Source organism: Oncorhynchus mykiss, chromosome 11, assembly GCF_013265735.2.
Source record: "Oncorhynchus mykiss isolate Arlee chromosome 11, USDA_OmykA_1.1, whole genome shotgun sequence".
Taxonomy (NCBI): Eukaryota; Metazoa; Chordata; class Actinopteri; order Salmoniformes; family Salmonidae; genus Oncorhynchus; species Oncorhynchus mykiss.
In genome coordinates, this window is record NC_048575.1 from 41,591,352 (window position 1) to 41,611,612 (window position 20,261).

Genomic DNA, 20,261 nt, shown 5'->3' on the forward strand with positions numbered 1-20,261 from the left:
ATGTACGAAGGGCTATATAAATCAATTTGATTTGATTTGTCCCTTAATTGAACAAATACTTTGGGGGAAAATGAGCCCATCTATGGGATGCTGAAGTAGTGATGAGATGTGAGACCTGCTGAAGTGTAGTGTTGTCCAAAAAGGCTTGATCAGGGTGGGTAGTGAACCAGCTCCTAAGAGGCTATTTCCATCATCAGTCTGTAAGCGATTGCATTACGAAAACACGTTTCACAAAAATGTCACCTATTCCAAAAGTGGATGTAAGGCCATATGAGGAATGACACACAGACACGCTCGATCTCAGGTTCACCAACCCTCCTATAGCCTCTTAGAAGGAGCTGGTCTAGCACGTGTCTGTGTGTAGTCAAGGTGAGTAACTCTATAGTTTTTGCACTGTCAATGCAAAAGCTTCACAGCTGTTAAGGTTGAGATGGAGTTTTATGAGATGTATTGGTCTTATGGTAAATGCTACCCTAGTAAAGTGAGTATTTTTGCGTGCGTGTGTTTTGGATTCTAACTGTTTACGTTAACCAGTTTACTCAGTCATTCAGAGTAGGCTACGCAAACTACTCACCTGCAGTTCCTCACGTGGCCATACATCCAGTTTTGGAATAGGTGACATTTTTGTGAAATGTGTTTTCGTAAAACATAATGCAATCGTTTACGGATTGTGCAACATTTTTGTGCTACAGTATCTCATGACAGTGTTTGGAAAAAATAGGCATTTGATTATCAGGCCAAATTAGGGTAAGAACTTTCCTGAATGTCACTCGGGGAGAGATGGAGGAGTAGCCTTGTCTGTATGAATGAATTATCAATGCACCGAATACAACAGTTGTAGACTTTACTGTGAAATACGAGTCCTTTTGTAACAATGCAGACTTAAAAAGTAAGAACAATTTGCTAAATAAAAAAAGAAATAGTAACACAATAAAATAATAGTAACGAGGCTATATACAAGGAGTACCGGTACCGTGTCAATGTGCAGGGGTATGAGGTAATACGAGGGTAAAAGTGACTAGGCAATCAGGATAGACACAATGCTGCTCTGTTTATAGTCTATGTGTTTGTCATCAGCGTGTGTGTGTGTTTGAGCATATGTACTGTCTGTGTGGGTAGACTCCAGTGAGTGTGCATAGTGCAAGAGAGTCAGTACAACAACAAAAGCGGTCAATGCAAATAGTCTGGGTAGCCACTCGATCAACTCGATCAATCAGTCTTATGGCTTGGATGCAGAAGCTGTTCAGGTGCCTTTTTGGTACCGCAGGGAGAACAATCTATGACTTGGGAGGTTAGAGTCTTTGACAATTTTTATCCAATACCGACTGGTATAGAGGTCCTGGGATGGCATGGAGCTCGGCCCTAGTGATGTACCGGTGCACACACACAATCCACTGTAGCACCTTGCGGTCAGATTCAAAGCAGTTGCCATAGTGATGCAGCCGGTCAAGATGCTCTCAGCTGTATAACGTTTTGAGGATCTGAGGGCCCATGCCAAATCTTTTCAGCCTCCTGAGAGGGAAGAGGTGTTGTCGTGCCTTCTTCCCGATTGTGTTGGTGTGTTTGGAGCATGATGGGTCCTTATTGATGTGGACACCAAGGAACTTTTAAGTTCTCAACCTGCTCCACTACAGTCCCGTCAATGTGAATGAGGACGTGCTTGGCCCTCCATTTCCTGAAGTCTACTATCAGCTCTTTTGTCTTGTTGAGGTAGAGGTTGTTGTCTTGGCACCACACTGCCAGATCTCTGACCTACTCTCTATAGGCTTTCTCATCGTTGTCTGTGATCAGGTCTGAGGGGCAGCCGTGTTGAGGGTCAGCATGGTGGATTTGTTGTTGCCTACCCTCACCACCTCCAGGGTAGCCCGTCAGGAAGTCCAGGATTCAGTTGTAGAGGGAGGTGTTCAGTCCCAGGGTCCTTAAGTTAGTGATGAGCTTGGAGGGCAGTATGGTGTTGAATGTTGAGCTGTAGTCAATGAACAGCATTCTCATGTCGGTGTTGCTTTTGTCCAGGTGGGAAAATAGCAGTGTGAAGTGAAATAGAGATTGCATCATCTGTTGAACTGTTGGGGCGGTATGCAAATTAAAGTTGGGTTGAGGCTGTCTGGGATGATGGTGTTGTGAGCCATGACCAGCCTTTCAAAGCATTTCATGGCTATACATGTGAGTGCTATGGGGCGATAGTCATCTTGACAGGTTACCTTGGCATTCTTGGGCACAGGGACTAGGTTCTGTTTGAAACGTGGATATTCCAGACTGGGTCAGGGAAAGGTTGAAAATGTCTGGTTAGAAACTTGCCAGCTGGTCGGCTCGTGCTCAAATGACATGTCCTGGGAATCCAGGACAGTCAGTCTTAGTCCTGTATTGACACTTTACCTGTTTAATGGTTCATCGGCGGGCGTAACAGGATTTCTTATACGCGTCTGGATTAGTGTCCAGCTCCTTGATAGCGGCAGCTCTAGCCCTTAGCTCAGTGCAAATTTTGGCTGTAATCCATGGCTTCTGGTTGGGATATGTACGTATGTCACTGTGTGGACCATGCACCTATTAATGAAGCCGGTGACTGATGTGATAAACTCTTTTATGCCGTCGGATGAACCCCGGAACATATTCCAGTCTGTGCTAGTTAAAGAGTCCTGTAGCATAGCATCCACTCCCTCCGGCCACTTCCGTATTGAGCATTTCACAGGTACTTCTTGTTTGAGTTTTTTGCTTGTAAACAGGAATCGGGGATAGAGTTGTGGTCAGATTTACCAAATGGAGGGGTAGGGAGAGCTTTGTAGGCATCTCTGTGTGTGGAGTAAAAGGTGCAAAAAAAAATGTTTGCTTCTAGTTGCACGGGTTACATGCTGGTAGAAATTAGGTAAGACAGAATTAAGTTTTATTGCGTTAAAATCACTGGCCACTAGGAGTGCCGCCTCTGGGTAAGCATTTTCTTGTTTGCTTATGGCCCTATATAGCTTGTTGAGTGTGGTCTTAATGCCAGCATCAGTTGTTTGTGGTGGTAAATGGTATGGTCTACAGCTTATAATGAGGTATCACAACTCAGGCGAGCAGACCCTCTAATATTAGGGAAGTCTTGACTTAAGTAGACTACTTTCACTCTGTGTGCTTTGCTACTTCACAACAAAATGTTCTATCGTGTTGCAATCAGTGTTGGGGAGTTGTGAACTACATTTAGTTCAACGAGAAATGTATTTACATTTTACAGTAGCGTGGTGGTAGTCTTGGTATTGTTTTCAGTAGTTAATCACTTTTTTTTCCATGTAGTGATGTAGCTAACTACTGGAAGCACACACTACTTTTTTTTGCAAAAATAAAATATTGGTGAAGTAGGCAAGAATGTCTTCTTTTTTGATATCAGACCTGCCTAATTCTCACTTGAAACACTTTGTGTGCCTAATTCTCACTTTTTGTCTTTAATTGGCTAAACTAACATTCTGTTAACATCTGACTCCAGAGTGATCTGTTCTTGCAATTTGTATTCTATGACATTTCAGATTTAGATATGATGATTTTTGACAAAGTAGTTTGTGCATCGTGAACTACTTTCTCTAAGTAACTTCACGTATCTTTTTCTTAATAATTCCTCTTAAAGGTAACTTTAGTGAAGTTTACTTCTTCCAGTGTCAAGTCATTGATAGCTTGGTAAACTATATTTTCAGAGTATCTTCCCCAACACTGGTTGCAATATAAAAACAATGTTGGGATATAGCGGATAACAGAAAAAAACATGAAGGTAGATCATGTTTGATCAAGAAGTGAATGCTATCTGTACTGTCAGAGTCAAGTGGAATGCAATGTACTCCAGTGCCTCAACAGAATAGACAAAATGTTATTCATGTTAGAAGCAAACCTTTTGAGCAGTTATGGGGATATAATGACTCACTCCTCTATTCAAACCAGACAAAGCAGCAAAAATACATGGTGATAAAGTTTCAGGTAGAGAGGAATAAAACAGGATGGACGAAAAGGAGAAGAGAGTGAGAGACAGACAGAGAGAGGGTGTGTTTGAGTTTGAATCAGTGAGAAAGATCAGAGTATGTGGGAGTTACGAGAGAAAGAGAGAGAGAGAGACGGAGGAAGGGAGAAGAGGGAGAGTGAGTAAGAGCGAGAGAGTAGGGAGGGCTCGTGGGGGTTGGCTTTGGCAGGAACCACAGGAGGTCCAGGTCCTATAAGAGGAGGCCACTGCATTAGCCATCACACACACACACAGTAGGACCTACCAACCTGCTGTCACCCAGTCATAATACAGGAGGTTAGCTGAGCAGCACTGAACCATGGGAAAACAGAAGATATTCATGGACAAGCTGGCACATACTTTCCAGATCCGTAACTTGCTGCTGCGCCAGGCCATGGCAGAGTGTCTGGGTACCCTCATCCTGGTGGTAAGAGCTCTGCCATCTTTTCACCTCACTCCTAATTTGCCATATCGATGTTCAAGTTATCCTCACTCAAGCCTTTCTCAGATGAGTAGATTGCATGTTTCACTGTGATGATTCGTTGCCACAAGAAATATTAGTTTGTGCGTATTCAAACCTGCAGACAAAATACTACTGGATTAACAAGAACCTGTGTATCAACTATTGTTGTTATACCTAGATGTGAGAGTGATGGATACTGGTAAGTGAAACCAACGTTAGTGAGCTGCTCACAATAGATCTTCCTCCATGGCCCCACACCGGTCTCAAACCGGTGTTCCTCTGATCATAAACACGTGACCATCCTCCTTGACAACGTAACAACCATTTGAGTTATACAAAAGGATCTAATTGGGTTGCTCCATCGGCAATATTTCAAGCTAGATGTGGAGTGAACGTACTCTACGTTCTTAACCCCATTAGATACGTTCAGCATGGCTTTACAGCTTGTGCTAACCTTTGCACTGCTAGCCTTTGCACTGCTAGCCTTTGCACTGCTAGCCTTTGCACTGTTAGCCTTTGCACTGCTAGCCTTTGCACTGCTAGCCTTTGCAAATTCTCTGGGGTCGGGAATGTGAGCCTCATAGGCACCTATAAATTACACTCCTTGAGTGTGTATGAAAATATGATTGCTCTTGTTGACGAGAACATGGACACATGATCTTTACTCTGCATAATGATCCAGGATTCACCTTGCAACCCCGTGCTCTCCTGCTGTCGTATTTGAGGGGGGTGCATGTTTACAGTCCCTAAGGAAATAGTCTTTCACATTTTTCTGCCTTAAAAAGTTTAAAAAGGAAAAAAAATGAGATTTTATTTTCTCTAGCGATATACACAACCTACCCTACATTTTCAAAGTACATTTTTTTAATAAAAAAAGTTACCTTTTCAGATGATTTTGCCGGGTTTTCCTCTAACTTTTTACCTGAGCTTTTCTCCTTTCTGTGGATATGGCCAGTGCAGGTAGACAGTGCAGATAGGCCATACAGATAGTACGGGTAGCCATCGATTAGCTCTTCAACAGTCTAATTGCTTGATAGAAGCTGTCTCCAAGCATGTTGGACTTACACGATAAACATTTTGGCAACATGATGTTCAAATAAACATCTTTATTTGAATGTATTTTTAGCCTCAGCTTTTGAATTATTCCTGCAACATGCAGGTCTCGATCTCTTCCGGTATTCTCATTTTGATTCCTACGCACCTGGAACCGAAAATATTTAGTATGAAAGACCTTACAGTAGCACAAACGGTCTCCTATCATTTACATTCAACTGGTAAAAGTTGATTGTGATATGATTAAGTCTTTGGCAATTTTCTGGGCCTTTCTTAGACACCGCCTGGTCTAAAGGTCCTGGATGGCAGAGAGCTCGGCCCTAGTGATGTATTGGGCCATCCGCACCACCCTTTGTAGAGCCTTGCGGTCAAGGGTGGTGCCGTTGCCATACCAGGCGGTGATGCAACCTGTCAAGATGCTCTCAATGGTGCAGCTGTAGAACTTCTTGAGGATCTGATGTCCCATGTCAAATCTCTTCAGGAGGAAGAGGCACTCTTCAAGACTGTGCAGGTGTGTGTGGTCCATTTCAAAGGGGTAATTCATGTCTTAATGTCCATGGTGACAGAATCCACAATAATCCATTATTTACTTCTGGCTACAACCTGGAGTTAGCATATTAGCATCTTCAGATTTCATGAATGTAATAAGACAGACCGATGTTAGCAAAGCTGCACCCGCAAGCCAAAACGTTAACAAATACTCACAAAGAACCTGACCGTGTTTAATTCCCTTCGAGACTGTAGTTATTTCTGCAATAAAAGTCACATTTTGATAACTTCTATGTTTACTGTTCAGTTTTGTTCACACCTGGTAATCAATCCAAGTATATTTCCTGCCCCAGGGGGAGTGTCTTTACTAGCATCACTTTTAGCTAGCTACGCCCCATTGTTTGGACATTAGAACCTTGTTTGTTAGGGAGAGATAATAAACGAAAGAACTGAGATATGCCTGACTACTTAGAGGAAGAGGCAGAGCCCCCTCCTGTTTCCTGTACTCCACGTTCAGCTCATTGGTCTTGCTGATGTTGAGGGAGAGATTGTTGTCTCTGACCTCCCTGTAGGCTGTCTCATCGCTGTCGTGCTACCACCGTCGTGTCATCGTGATGGTGTTGGAGTCATGCGTGGCCACGCAGTCGTGGGTGAAAAGGGAGTACAGGAGAGGGCTAAGCAGCATCACCCCCCCCCCCCCCCCCCAGTGAGGCCCCCCGTGTTGAGGGTCAGTGTGACCAGAGGTGTTGCTGCCTACTTGTATCTTGGATTGGACTATTATGTTGAATGCTGAGCTATAGTCCATTAACAGCATTCTCACATAGGTACCCCTCTTGTCCAGGTGGGAAATTGCCATCTGTGGATCTGTTGGAGCGGTATGTGAATTGGATTGTTGTGTGTGTGTGTGTGTGTGTGTGTGTAGAGCTTTAAATTGGCTTTAATGGAACTGACAGATAAAATCTTCCCTCGGTTACTGACAGACCTTAGCCATCCACCATGTTAAATAAACAAACAAGAAAAACTAAACAACCCCTGCCATTTTTTGTTGTTATCTTGCTCTAGCAGTAAATGGCCACTTAAGAAAATAGATAGTAGTACTTTAAGCACCTACCAGATAATACAGCCAGTGTAGCCGACAACCTGCAGGCTTTTTAGGCAGCTAAGTTTCACTTTCTTTGCTCAGAGAGAAAATAGTTGTTAGGGAGATGACTCAGTCTTACTCACGGTCACAGGCTCTCTCACACCTGTTTTACAAAGCGTTTCTTCATTGCCTAATGTTATTGCAGTACATTCTCTCACGCTGCGACAGGATCTCTACTGTCGACGTCCATCTAGAAATGGCCTTGCATTTTGGTTTCGCTAAAACAGGACCAACTTTCAACGTCGGAAAAGTAACACAAGCGTCAAAGTCGTTGCACCGGTTAAGCGTTGTCGTTACAAGTACCATTTTATTATAAGATTGTTAATGGACGTAGACAGGCGTTGCACTGCTAATAGTGATGATTTACAATGATGTAAATCTCCAGCAGGAGCATGGATGGAAAAGCACTGTGTATTAAGCCTGTTACGTCTATGTCTAAGGCACTAGTAGCAGGTGTGGCATGTCTATTTAATAAGTGCTATGTCAAACATGGACTGCAGTATTGGGAGTGACAGCAACAGCGCAATGGGTGAAACCTGAACATGCCAAATATATTCACGCCCTCCAGGACATATATAGACATCACCTGTCGTCAAGATATACTAATGACTGAGTAATGTAATGACTGCGTGAACAGACAGGCGCTCTCGACTGATACTCAGGTAAAGGGAGGCGAAGGAATGAGCAGGGTGTGTTTATGTACGTGTGTGTTTGTCATGCACAGAGCTATAACCCTGCATATGGAGAACAGATCTCAGCAATGGCAGGATTTGGATGTACAAAAAGTAACGTACATTTTTTTAAAGTTGCTTTTTCACACAACTTTGAACCTAAATCCAATGTCATGGTGACATTAGTTGTTGATTTCGTGTTGAATTCACCTGAGTTGACAACTTAACCAAATGTAAATCAAAACTAAAAGTTGAACTGACGACTGTTCCCAGTGAACTACCTGTGTCACCTTTGTGTGACAGGTGGTTGGACACATGTCCTTCTGGCCCCAGCGATGGTGTGCATGTGCACCATCCAGGGAACAATGCAGTCCTTACATAAACCGAAGAGCTAAGGGGGGGAGAAAACAACAGCAATAAGCTTTCTCTTTATATGAAAGAGTCATTGTGTGCTATTCTTTACTTAAATTGAAGGGATGAGACACCACACGCTGCCACTCGAAACCATGGCTTACCACCCCAAATCATGACTTTCCATACCATGTTACCATGTAGGAGGAGTGATGCTCCACTGGGAAAAGTTTGACGACTTCTTCACACAGTATTTTATTCACACACTTCACTCTTCATTTCCTTTTGTCCCAACAACAGTCTTAATGTATCTGGATTTTGGAAAAGACTGGCGGCATCAAAAGCTACCCTGGAATTTCCTCTCCCTGTGACTTCTTCCCTCCCTCCATTGCTGTTCACTAAAAGGGAACGCATGAGTGACCAGGTGTATCGGTAGACACTCAGAATGAGGACACAGCATGAACTGCCTGACAGTCTGGGGGAGTAAGTGTGCAATGTATTCATGTAATGTCATGGCGTAATGCTGTCATGACGTGCTGCCGCTATCACCACCAGTCCACTTAGAGAGCTGTGATTTAATTTAGGTTATTATCCTGTTAGATGCCGTCTTTTAAAGTCATTTTTTTACGGCGTCATGAATCTTAGTGAATAACCTTTTGGTGAAATTTGATCAGGCTAATTCAGTTGGCATTTGGCTCCATACTGACATGTTATCAGATGCTTCTGACATTAAGATCCCTTTGACATTTAACTTCATGTCTAACTAAAGATGGGCCCCTCTGAAGATGTTGTATTTTTCCAGCCAATCGGAAGCATGAGGCCCGCGGGGCTAATCAGGAGCCAGAGTTTACACTGACCCCAGCGATGTTAAACCACCCACTAGATGCCAAGCCTTCTGTCGAGACGACAGTTCCTTGCAGCTCATCTCAACCAATGTGCCCTGTGGTCTGAGAGCAATGCATCTGCTTCAGGGGGCCTTGCGACAGGCTGTTTCAGCACATGCCACACACTACTGTTATCCCCATAGTAATGGACACACACGTGCACATATATACAAGTCGGCGTGCAAACCCACAATGCGGTATGACCACCTTGGCACCTCTATAGCTAATTCACGACCATGACAGCAGCTCCCGAAACTGACTTATTCTCACTGCATCAATCCTTGTTTCCATTCTAGTGTTTCCTGCCAGCATATTCATATCAGGGCGGAAATATGTAGTACACTTGTTTTTATCAGATACATCGGTCTCTGAAAAATGCCCATCATTTGGCCTGGGACCATCAAATGTCAACACGGACAACAATTTCACAATTTCCTCCCCTCATACCTGTTAATACACAATAGAGCCCATTTAAATCATCATGGCGACCAGTTTCACTGATTATGATCGTATCCCCTTTCTGACCTGCACATACATTCAGGGATGAAAAGTAGTAAATCTAGGATATCCATTTGTGTAACATGTATACTGACAAAGCCTCTTGAGTGACCTCTAGAGTGGCTTGCGAAAGTATTCACCCCCCTTGGCATTTTTCCTATTTTGTTGCCTTACAACCAGGAATTAAGATAGATTTTTTTGGGGGGGTTGTATCATTTGATTTACACAACATGCCGACCACTTTGAAGATGCAAAATATTTGTTTATTGTGAAACAAACAAGAAATAAGACAAAACTAGCCACTGGGATTTTTGCCCATTCTTCGAGGCAAAACTACTCCAGCTCCTTCAAGTTGGATGGGTTCTGCTGATGTACAGCAATCTTTAAGTCATACCACAGATTCTCAATTGGATTGAGGTCTGGGCTTTGACTAGGCCATTCAAAGACATTTAAATGTTTCCCCTTAAACCACTCGAGTGTTGCTTTAGCAGTATGCTTAGGGTCATTGTCCTGCTGGAATGTGAACCTCAGCCCCAGTCTCAAATCTCTGGAAGACTGAAACGGGTTTCGCTCAAGAATTTCCCTGTATTTAGCACCATCTATCATTTTTTTCAATGCTGACCAGTTTCCCAGTCCCTGACAATGAAAAACATCCCCACAGCTTCACTGTGGTGTTCTCGGGGTGATGAGAGGTGTTGGGTTTGCGCCAGACTAACGTTTTCCTTAATGGCCAAAAAGCTCAACATTAGTCTCATCTGACCAGAGTACCTTCTTCCGTATATTTGGGGATTCTCCCACATGCCTTTTGGCAAAGACCAAACGTGTTTGCTTATTTTTTTTCTTCAAGCAATGGCTTTTTTTCTGGACACTCTAAAGCCCAGCTCTGTGGAGTGTACGACTTAAAGTGGTCCTATGGACAGATACTCCAATGTCCACTGTGGAGCTTTGCAGCTCCTTCAGGGTTATCTTTGGTCTCTTTGTTGCCCTCTGATTAATGCCCTCCTTGCCAGGTCTGTGAGTTTTTCCCTCTCTTGGCAGGTGTTGTGGTGCCATATTCTTTCAATTTTATGGTGCTCCGTGGGATGTTCAAAGTTTCGGATATTTTTTTATAACCCAACCCTGATCTGTACTTCTCCACAACTTTGTCCCTGACCTGTTTGGAGAGCTCCCTGGTCTTCATGGTGCCGCTTGCTTGGTGGTGCCACTTGCTTAGTGGTGTTGCAGACTCTGGGGCCTTTCAGAACAGGTGTATATATACTGAGATCATGTGACACTTAGATTGCACACAGGTGGACTTTATTTAACTAATTATGTGACTTCTGAAGGTAATTGGATGCACCAGATCCTACTGAAGGGCTTCATAGCAAAGTGGGTGAAGACATATACACACACCACTTTTCCATTTAAAAAAAAATAATATTCATTGAAACAAATTATTTTTCAATTCTTTACTTCACCAATAGGGACTGTTTTGTGTATGTCCATTACACAAAATAAAAATAAAAATCAATTTAAATTACAGGTTCTAATGCAACAAAATAGGAAAAAACTCCAAGAGGGATGATACTTTTGCAAGGCACTGTGTTATGTTAACTGTCTGTGTGTTTACATAGCAATGCGTAAATGTTTGGCTCTGCTCTGGCTTTAAACACACTGAATGTTCCTCATATGCAGTCTTTACAATCTTTTTTTACAGGCAATGTTGATGATCATTGTTTGTGGGTACCCATGTTATTTATTTTTGTTTCTTCCCTCTCTTGACAGATGTTTGGTTGTGGTGCAGTGGCTCAACTGGTGCTTAGTGGAGGATCTCATGGCATGTTCCTAACTGTCAACTTTGCTTTCGGCTTCGCTGCCACCCTAGGGATCCTGGTCTGTGGCCAGGTATCAGGTACAAACCTCATATCAGCAATACATGCACATGAATTAACTCACCAACATGTTTAGGTGTAGAGGTTCTCCTTGAGCGGATTTGTTACCATGAGTTATTCCAAGGCTGAGTCGTGTCTCTAAGTTGTGATCCTAAATGTCTGTCCCGCTTTAATGTTAACAATCTGTCAACACGTGTTTTTTCCTAGGAGGCCATCTCAATCCGGCAGTAACCTTTGCCCTCTGCCTGCTTGGGAGAGATCGCTGGAGAAAGTTTCCAGTCTACTTCGTCTTCCAGACACTGGGAGCTTTCCTGGGCTCCGGGATCATCTTTGGTCTGTACTATGGTGAGTCCTCGGAACTGTCCACGAATGGACAGGAAAGCATCTGTCGGAGTCAACTCTTTGAAAAGTCTTAACTTAAGGTTGAATCTGTGTATAGCGTAACACCTCGTTATAGTTGATGTTATATCATAATGTGTGTGTGTTCTCCTCTCAGACGCTCTGTTGAACTATGCTGGAGAACTCATTGTTACCGGGCCCAACGCCACCGCTGGCATCTTCGCCACCTACCCTGGCAAACATCTCACATTGGTCAACGGCTTCTTCGACCAGGTAAGCCCCGTTCTTCCGCATACAACCCCCAAACTGGTTGGATCAGGAATTAGAACTACTAGTATATTCAGAGTTCTCCATGCTAATGGAGGTATCTCTATCCCAGACGATTGGCACTGCAGCATTGATCGTCTGTATCCTGGCCATCGTGGACCCCCATAACAATCCCATTCCCCAGGGCCTGGAGGCCTTCACGGTGGGCTTTGTGGTGCTGGTCATCGGCCTGTCCATGGGCTTCAACTCTGGCTACGCTATCAACCCTGCCAGGGACCTGGGGCCACGCCTCTTTACCGCTCTGGCAGGCTGGGGCACCGAGGTCTTCACGTGAGTCCTCCCACAATCCTCTTTCACTCTCTGCATGCATCTGGTTCTCTCTTCACCTCTCTGCCCTCTTCACATGTATTCTACCACTCGGTGTCCATTTCCTGGTTCGAGGTTTGTGCATTATTGATATAACGATGAAACAAAATGGGAGATGGTGACGATGGATCAAATGGGTAAATGCAGAGGAGGGAAAGATTAAGAAAGAATCTTCTCTCTCGCACAACTTCTTGGATATGTCTCTCTCTCACTCTCTCGCTCTCTTTCTCTCAGTGCCAACAAGTGCTGGTTCCTGGTGCCCATCTTCGCCCCATTCCTGGGCGCCATCATTGGTGTGGTGGTCTATCAGCTGATGGTTGGCTTTCATCAGGAGGGAGAGGTTCGTGACAGGAAGAGCCAGGATGAGAGAGTTAAACTGACCAACATCAACTCAAAGGACGTCCTAAAGGAAGAGATGTTATGAGCCTCAAAACCTCCAGCATCCTCCATTCTCCACCACTACCACTACCAGCATCCTATACCCCTAAACTCAGCCTCAGTGGGGTACAGTATGGTCTCCTTGAGGGCCGGTGGGTCCCTTTTCACTCTTAACTCTGACAGCGGTGTGTCTGTTAGTCTGTAAGGAGACAACTACAGTACGCACACACATTATGGACCTCAATCTTTCTCTATAATGTTGCCACAGTATATCTATCTCTAGGCGTCCTTTGTCTTACATTGTAGCTGCATAGTGTCCTTAAGTAAGAGGGGAGGAAGTAAACACTCAAACACAGAATTATATTAATTCAAAATGTTTGGAAATAATCAAAGTTTATAGCCTAGTGTCTTTATCTCTTCTGTTTGGACCGTATTTGATGTTTTATACTAACATAGCGTTTTAATGATTCCGTTGTATTTATATGCTGTGGACAGATAGTACATGTGTCCCGATCAAATGAAATGTGTACGTTTTAGTGAGTCCATGAATTTCAATGTCAACCAGAGGCCTCATGCCATAAGATTTTTATACTTTATTTTTTATTAATTACTAAACTTCATTTTTAAGCCCACGTTTTATCAGAATTATTCATAAAAAGATCTGTCAGTGGGTTTCTCCCTAGTAAGCGGTTGCTTCCAAGGTGCACCATGGCGCAAAGATATGCTTGGCAGGATGCTATATACTCTAGTGTCTGCAGACAGTATCGTCAGGAGAGGAGGAGAGGGGAATGTTGAGTGACACACACAGATTTGATTTCAGCGGCAGGTGAGGGGCAGGACTTGATTGTAAATGAATTTGATCAAGCTATGTAGCCTATTGATTCCTTCTTGATGAATTAATTCATCTCTGTAATACTAGCCACATAGCAATTTTATTAACTTGCTTTAGCTAGCCAGCTAGAAAGGTTCCCAATCTCCTCCCAGCCCCATAACTAGCTACCAAGCCATTTCAGGCTATCAATCAGGTTAGAGTAGCTTGTCTATCTTAGCTGGCATGCCTGCCGACAAGGTTGCTAGTCTTTAGGGTTATAATACTGTATACCAGTGTGGCAGTTGTACTAAACTCCTAAGGCATAAAAGTTCTAAGGAATCAATGAGCATCATTCATTAAAATGGCAATTGAACAGGTAAAGAGGTATACTTAAATAACCTATGCAGAACAATATACATTTTTTTATAATATTTTTTTTTACATAGAGTTAGGCATAATGATTATGCCTCTAGATTGCAGGAAAAAGCTGTGTCAGGTGTTTGAAAAATGTTGTTTAGCAGATGTTATTGTGGGTGTAGCGAAATGCTTGTGTTCATAGTTCCAACAGTGCAGTAATATCTAATAATACACAACTCTAAAAGTAAAATAATGGAATTAAGAAATATATTAATATGAGATTGAGCAATTTCGGTGTCTGGAATATGTGTGTGTATATATACAGGGTTGGGGAGTAACGGATTACATGTCATCGGTTACATGTAAGGGACCCCAAAAAACTGTAAATGTACCAGTCAAAAGTTTGGACACACCTACTCATTCAAGGGTTTTTCTTTATTTTTTACTATTTTCTACATTGTAAAATAATAATGAAGCCATCAAAACTATGAAATAGCACATATGGAATCATGTAGTAACCAAAAAAGTGTTAAACAAATCAAAATATATTTGAGATTCTTCAAAGTAGCCACCCTATGCCTTGATGACAGCTTTGCACACGTTTGGCATTCTCTCAACCAGCTTCATTAGGTAGTCACATGGAATGCATTGAAATTAACATGTGTTTCTTGTTAAAAGTGAATTTGTGGAATTGCTCTCCTTCTTAATGTGCTTGAGCCAATCAGTTGTGTTGTGACAAGGTAGGAGTGGTATACAGAAGATAGCCCTATTTGGTGAAAGGCCAAGTCCATATTACGGCAAGAACAGCTCAAATAAGTGCTGGTTCCTGGTGCTCATCTTTGCCTCGTTCCTGGACGCCATCATTGGTGTGGTGGTCTATCAGCTGATGGTTGGCTTCCATCAGGAGGGAGAGGTTCGCGACAGGAAGAGCCAAAAGGAGAGAGTCAAACTGACCAACATCAACAAAAAGGACGCCCTAAAGTAAGAGATGGTATGAGCCTCAAAACCAACCAGCATCCCCACCAGCATATGTGGGAACGCCTTCAAGACTGTTGGAAAAGCATTCCAGGTGAAGCTGGTTGAGAGAATGCCAAGCATGTGCAAAGCTGTCATCAACGCAAAGGGTGGCTACTTTGAATAATCTCAAATATATAAAATATATTTTGATTTGTTAAACACTTTTTTGGTTACTACATGATTCCATAGGTGTTATTTCATAGTTTTGATGTCTTCACTATAATTCTACAATGTAGAAAATAGTAAAAATAAAGAAAAACCCTTGAATGAGTAGCTGTGTCCAAACTTTTGACTGGTACTGTGTATATCTATCTGTTTGTGTGTGTGTGTGTGTGTGTGTTTTCTGCATACCTCTTTACCTTTTACCTGTCCAATTATCCTTTTAACGAGGGTGTCATTCTGACTGTTGTCAATCACACATCACAATGCACTGCACTAACATGACTAGAATATTACATCCAAATTGCAACACAGTACATGGGATCATAACACACATCCTCAATACATGTGGTATATATCATGGCATCATAATTGATACACAAATATCATGATATCATCATAAGGTGGCAGATTACATTTTAAACAAAGTATTTTTCTGAGCTGCCTGTATGCTACTGATCATCCGTGTGTCTTTTTTCATAGTTTTGATGGCTTATTATTATTCTACAATGTAGAAATAGTAAAAATAAATAAAAATCCTTGAATGAGGAGGTGTGTCCAAACTTTTGACTGGTACTGTATATATATATATATATATATATATATATATATATATATCCATTGATACTTGAAGAATATAACTTACAAATGCCTCATGAGCTTAGTTCAACTGTCACACTCCATGTGAACCCAAAACAGAAGCTTGTTTTACTCCAATGTTTGTAACATGGTTAAAACAATACTTTTTATATAATGGATGGCCAGTCCTTGCATCAATAGCTCTGTCTCTTCATCTGAGAGTGGTTATAATTCTCCAGGCCCATCCCTCATCTTTTTACCAAAACAGAGGCGGGCTGACCGTTTTGTTATTGTTTCATCTGTGGATTTGCCCTTTAATAAATCCTCTACTGACTCCCCATCCCACATGCGGGAGCGTAATCATCGCCTGACACTAATTAGCATAACGCAACGGACATAAATATCCCTAGAAAATATTCCTATTCATGAAAATCACAAATGAAATGTATTGAGACACAACCTTTTGTTAATCACCCTGTCATCTCAGATTTTTTTATTTTAAAAATATGCTTTACAGCCAAAGCTAGACAAGCATTAAGTTTATCGATAGCCTAGCATAACATTTTGTCCAGCTAGCAGCAGGTAACTTGGTCACGGAAATCAGAAAAGCAATCAAATTAAATCGTTTACCTTTGAGCTTCGGATGTTTTCACTCACGAGACTCCCAGTTAGATGGCAAATGTTCCTTTTTTCCAAAAATATTATTTTTGCAGGCGAAATAGCTCCGTTTGTTCTTCACGTCTGGCTGAGAAATCGCCCGGAAATTGCAGTCACGAAACGGCGAAAAATATTCCAAATTAGCTCCATAATATCGACAGAAACATGGCAAACGTTGTTTATAATCAATCCTCAAGGTGTTTTTCAAATATATATGCGATAATATATCCGTCGGGACACTTAGTTTTTCAGTAGGACCGATTGGAGTAATGGCTACCTCTGTATTTTACGGAGAATCTCTCTGGGGGCATCAGGTGACCACTGACCACTTACGCAATGTAGCCGCCTACAGCTATTCTACAACATAAATGCGTAAAACTACGTCACAATGCTGTAGACACCTTGGGGAATACGTAGAAAGCGTAATCTGTTTGATAGCACATTCACAGCTCAATAGGGGTTCATTGGAACGCAGCACTTTTAAAATATGGGGCACTTCCGAATTGGATTTTTCTCAGGCTTTCGCCTGCAACATCAGTTCTGTTATTCTCACAGACAATATCTTTACAGTCTTGGAAACGTTAGAGTGTTTTCTATCCTAAGCTGTCAATTATATGCATATTCTAGCATCTTGTCCTGACAAAATATCCCGTTTAAAACGGGAACGTTTTTTTCCAAAAATGAAAATACTCCCCCTAGAGTCGCAACAGGTTTTAAACAGCTGCAAATTATCAAGATATCAAAGTGTCACCAAATAAAAGGTTAACAAAAGGCCTATAGCAAATGCAGCAGCATATGGCATTAATTTTTCACATGTAAATAGCACTTTTCAGTAGTGCTCAAAGCATGCCATTCCATGAGTGCACATTTCTTTTTCAACTCGAATCAATGAGCCCAATCAGTCCTTCATGACAACAGAGTAGGGTTGGCTAATAAATCCTTAGTTTTGGGGTCATGCTCAGGTAAAACAATTTGGCTAATCTATACTTCCATATTTCCAAGTGGTATAGCATTTATTTGGCATAATTTAATCATATTATTATATGTAGTAGAAAGTGCTGGGTTAGAAGAAGCCCACATAACCAACCCATAAAGTAAAATGTAACATCCTTATATGGCCAGCTAGGTAAACTTTAACATTGATTTATCCTGCAATAGATGTTGTTCAATTGGTAACATACATTTTGTCTTCTTCTAATGCCTCTTAAGGGGAAAGTCATCTAAAAGTAACAGAATGTAATCAGATTGCATTACTGACTTTGGGTAATCAAAAAGTTACGTTACTGATTACAATTTCGGACAGGTAACTGGAACGGATTACATTTAGAAAGTAATCTACCCAGCCCTGTGTGTGTGTGTGTGCGTGTGTGTGTGCGTGTGTGTGTGTGTATATAGCGTTCAAGCAGCATCCTTTGATTGTTTCATGGCGACACAGCCCTTTGACATCTCATGGGTCAGAGAGGTGATTACCACTCTGTTCCGTTCCTTCATCAGCCAAACCTGATGGCTTTCCCAACATATGAATACAATTGAGTTCATTGGGTTCGATTGCCAGCATTTCTTGCTCGTGAATATTTTTAGTATTAAGACATGTCAATAAAACCATTGCCGTGTGACAACTTTATGTGTACTGTTTTTTGTAGTTGCATGTGGCACTCTACATGTACTATTTTTACAGTCAATCAGTTTGTGGTCAAACTGTTGAATTCTGTCCCCTGAAAGCAGAAAACACATGACCTGTAACTCTTCATTTGGCTCTTGGTTTTCAACTGGAGAATCTGTGCCTTGTGTGTCACTCTATGGTGCTAAATGCCTGTGTTGTAAGGCCATTTGTATTTTGTTAGTTGGTCCAGGGATATTTTTTTTACTGTCATTATAGTAAAGTAATTTTTATCATGTAAATGTAGGTAATGGGAGGTAATGTAGGTAATGTCTTTTCCTGTTCTCTTCTTCTTCTCCTTTCTGACATCGGGTACTCACACATGACTGTCTGCTCACTCTGCTGCGTGGCAGATAAATGTTGTTAATTTTTGTCTAAACTCACCCGACGTCCCGTGTTTCTTCATTGTCTAAAAGTATAACACTATTCTATGAACATCCATTCATTTCAACTTCATTTCAATTGAGTGAAAACTGTAGTTTGCTGTGTCAAACCCAGTAAGTCAACCACCAGTTCCTTCTTACTGCAACTTGTATCCCAAATATCCGTAACAGTAAAGGGACTGGTTATACCCTGCACTTCATTCGTACAGGCACTTCCATCATCTGTCCTAAACTGATCTGAATACAGATATTACAGACATATCCTTTCCCAAAGGGCAACGGAAGATGACATGGTTCCTGTTAACTCTTTACTACATTCCAACTGAGCTCAAGTTTTCCATAGCAGTGGCAGTAAACCGTAGTATACACCTTGCTGATGTATCGATGAGGTTATTGGATAACGAAAAGTACTGGGGAGAAGACTATAATCCCCCTGAATTTGTATGATTGAGGTTTTGGCTTGGCAACAGGTCAGAATCATGGTATAACTCATAAAATGCTACAGGTCTGAGCAGAAGCAGATACGCACAGGTCATCTGGTGATGTTATCGCAGATGCAGGGAAATTATTATGAATCTAGCTCCAACTGGGCAGTAATACCAAACAATACCCATAAATCCCCAAAATGCAAATGAAGAAATTTCAGAACGAGCATTGTCAGAGTCCGGAATGTTTATGATGCTGAGAATGTACATTATAGGAATAGAAAAGGTGTGTACAGCAGTAGATAGGATAGGATAGATAGGATGAGCCTTGACTAGAATACAGTATATACATATGAAATGGGTAAAACAGTCTGTGAACATTATTCAGTCTTTAATACATGGGTCAGCAGTCCCTAAGGTGCAGGGTAGAGTAATGGGTGGTAGCCGGCTAGTAACAGTGACTAAGCTCAGGGCGGAGGCCGACTAGTGGTGACTATTTAACAGTCTGGAGATAGAAACTGTTTTTCAGTCTCTCGGTCACAGCTTTGATGCATCTGTACTGTCTCCGCCTCCTAGATGCTAGCGGGGTGAACAGGCCGTGGCTCGGGTGGCTGAGGTCCTTGATGATCTTCTCGGCCTTGCTGTGACACCGGGTGCTGTAGATGTTCTGTAGAGCAGGCCGTGTGTCCCAACAATACCACAAGTGTTGCTCTCAAACGATCAAATTCACTTTAAAGTCTTGCTCATACTTGGATTTCTCCCCTGCTTCTTGTTGACCTACAAAGACACAAAGTGTGTAATTGCAGAATGGGATCTACGCTGTTACATTTTAGTGTTGGTGAATCCGGTAAATAAAACAAACAGCAACCTGTAAATAAATGATATAGAATAAGAGGAAAGCGGAATAAGTGGCTAATGAGACAACGGATACAAAGATGATCAAATTCACTTTTACATTTCCATCTTACATCTGTGATATGTTTTGTGTTTGTTGGGTCCTGCTGTGTGGTGCACAGGTAAGGAATAAGGACAATACGCCTGATGTATTTCTTCCTCTGTTAATGCTGTTTGAGTAGAGCAGCAAACACACACACACACACACATACAATCTCTCTCATTCTCTATCTCTCTCTCTTACGTGACAGACATATATTTGGGTCAATAAGTCTGTCATCTTTGTGGCCTGCATTTGGACTGAGCCATGTATCAAGTTAGCTGTTCACTAACAAGATCACTAACGTATGACTCGATGGTAAGGTGTAGTAAACTCTGGGTATGATACAGTAGTTCATTGTGTTGCATGCCATGTATGCCTTCAGAATGTCTCAAACAGGCATATCAGCTGAGCTTCTCTTACTAATCTCATATCACAGGTGACTGGTGGCACCTTAATTAGGGAGGATGGGCTCAAAGTAATCAAATAAATGTAATGGTATCAAACACATTGTTTCCATATGCTTGATACCATTCCATTCACTCCA

General features: G+C 42.0%; 1 protein-coding gene across 3 annotated transcripts; it reads left to right on the forward strand.

Annotated features, from left to right (window-relative positions):
- Positions 1–4,184: 4,184 nt before the first annotated feature.
- Positions 4,185–13,364, forward strand: LOC110535708 (aquaporin-3). Of its 3 annotated transcripts, none has more exons than XM_021620898.2 (6): positions 4,185–4,388; positions 11,276–11,402; positions 11,590–11,727; positions 11,879–11,994; positions 12,101–12,318; positions 12,589–13,364. In XM_021620898.2, the coding sequence occupies exons 1-6, from the start codon at positions 4,281–4,283 to the stop codon at positions 12,776–12,778; spliced, it is 897 nt and encodes a 298-aa protein (XP_021476573.2). In that variant the 5' UTR covers positions 4,185–4,280; the 3' UTR covers positions 12,779–13,364. The 3 variants fall into 3 exon arrangements, with proteins under 3 accessions (XP_021476573.2, XP_036791381.1, XP_036791380.1); XM_036935486.1 differs by lacking the exon at positions 4,185–4,388 and adding an exon at positions 7,966–8,612; XM_036935485.1 differs by lacking the exon at positions 4,185–4,388 and adding an exon at positions 10,849–10,879.
- Positions 13,365–20,261: the final 6,897 nt, after the last annotated feature.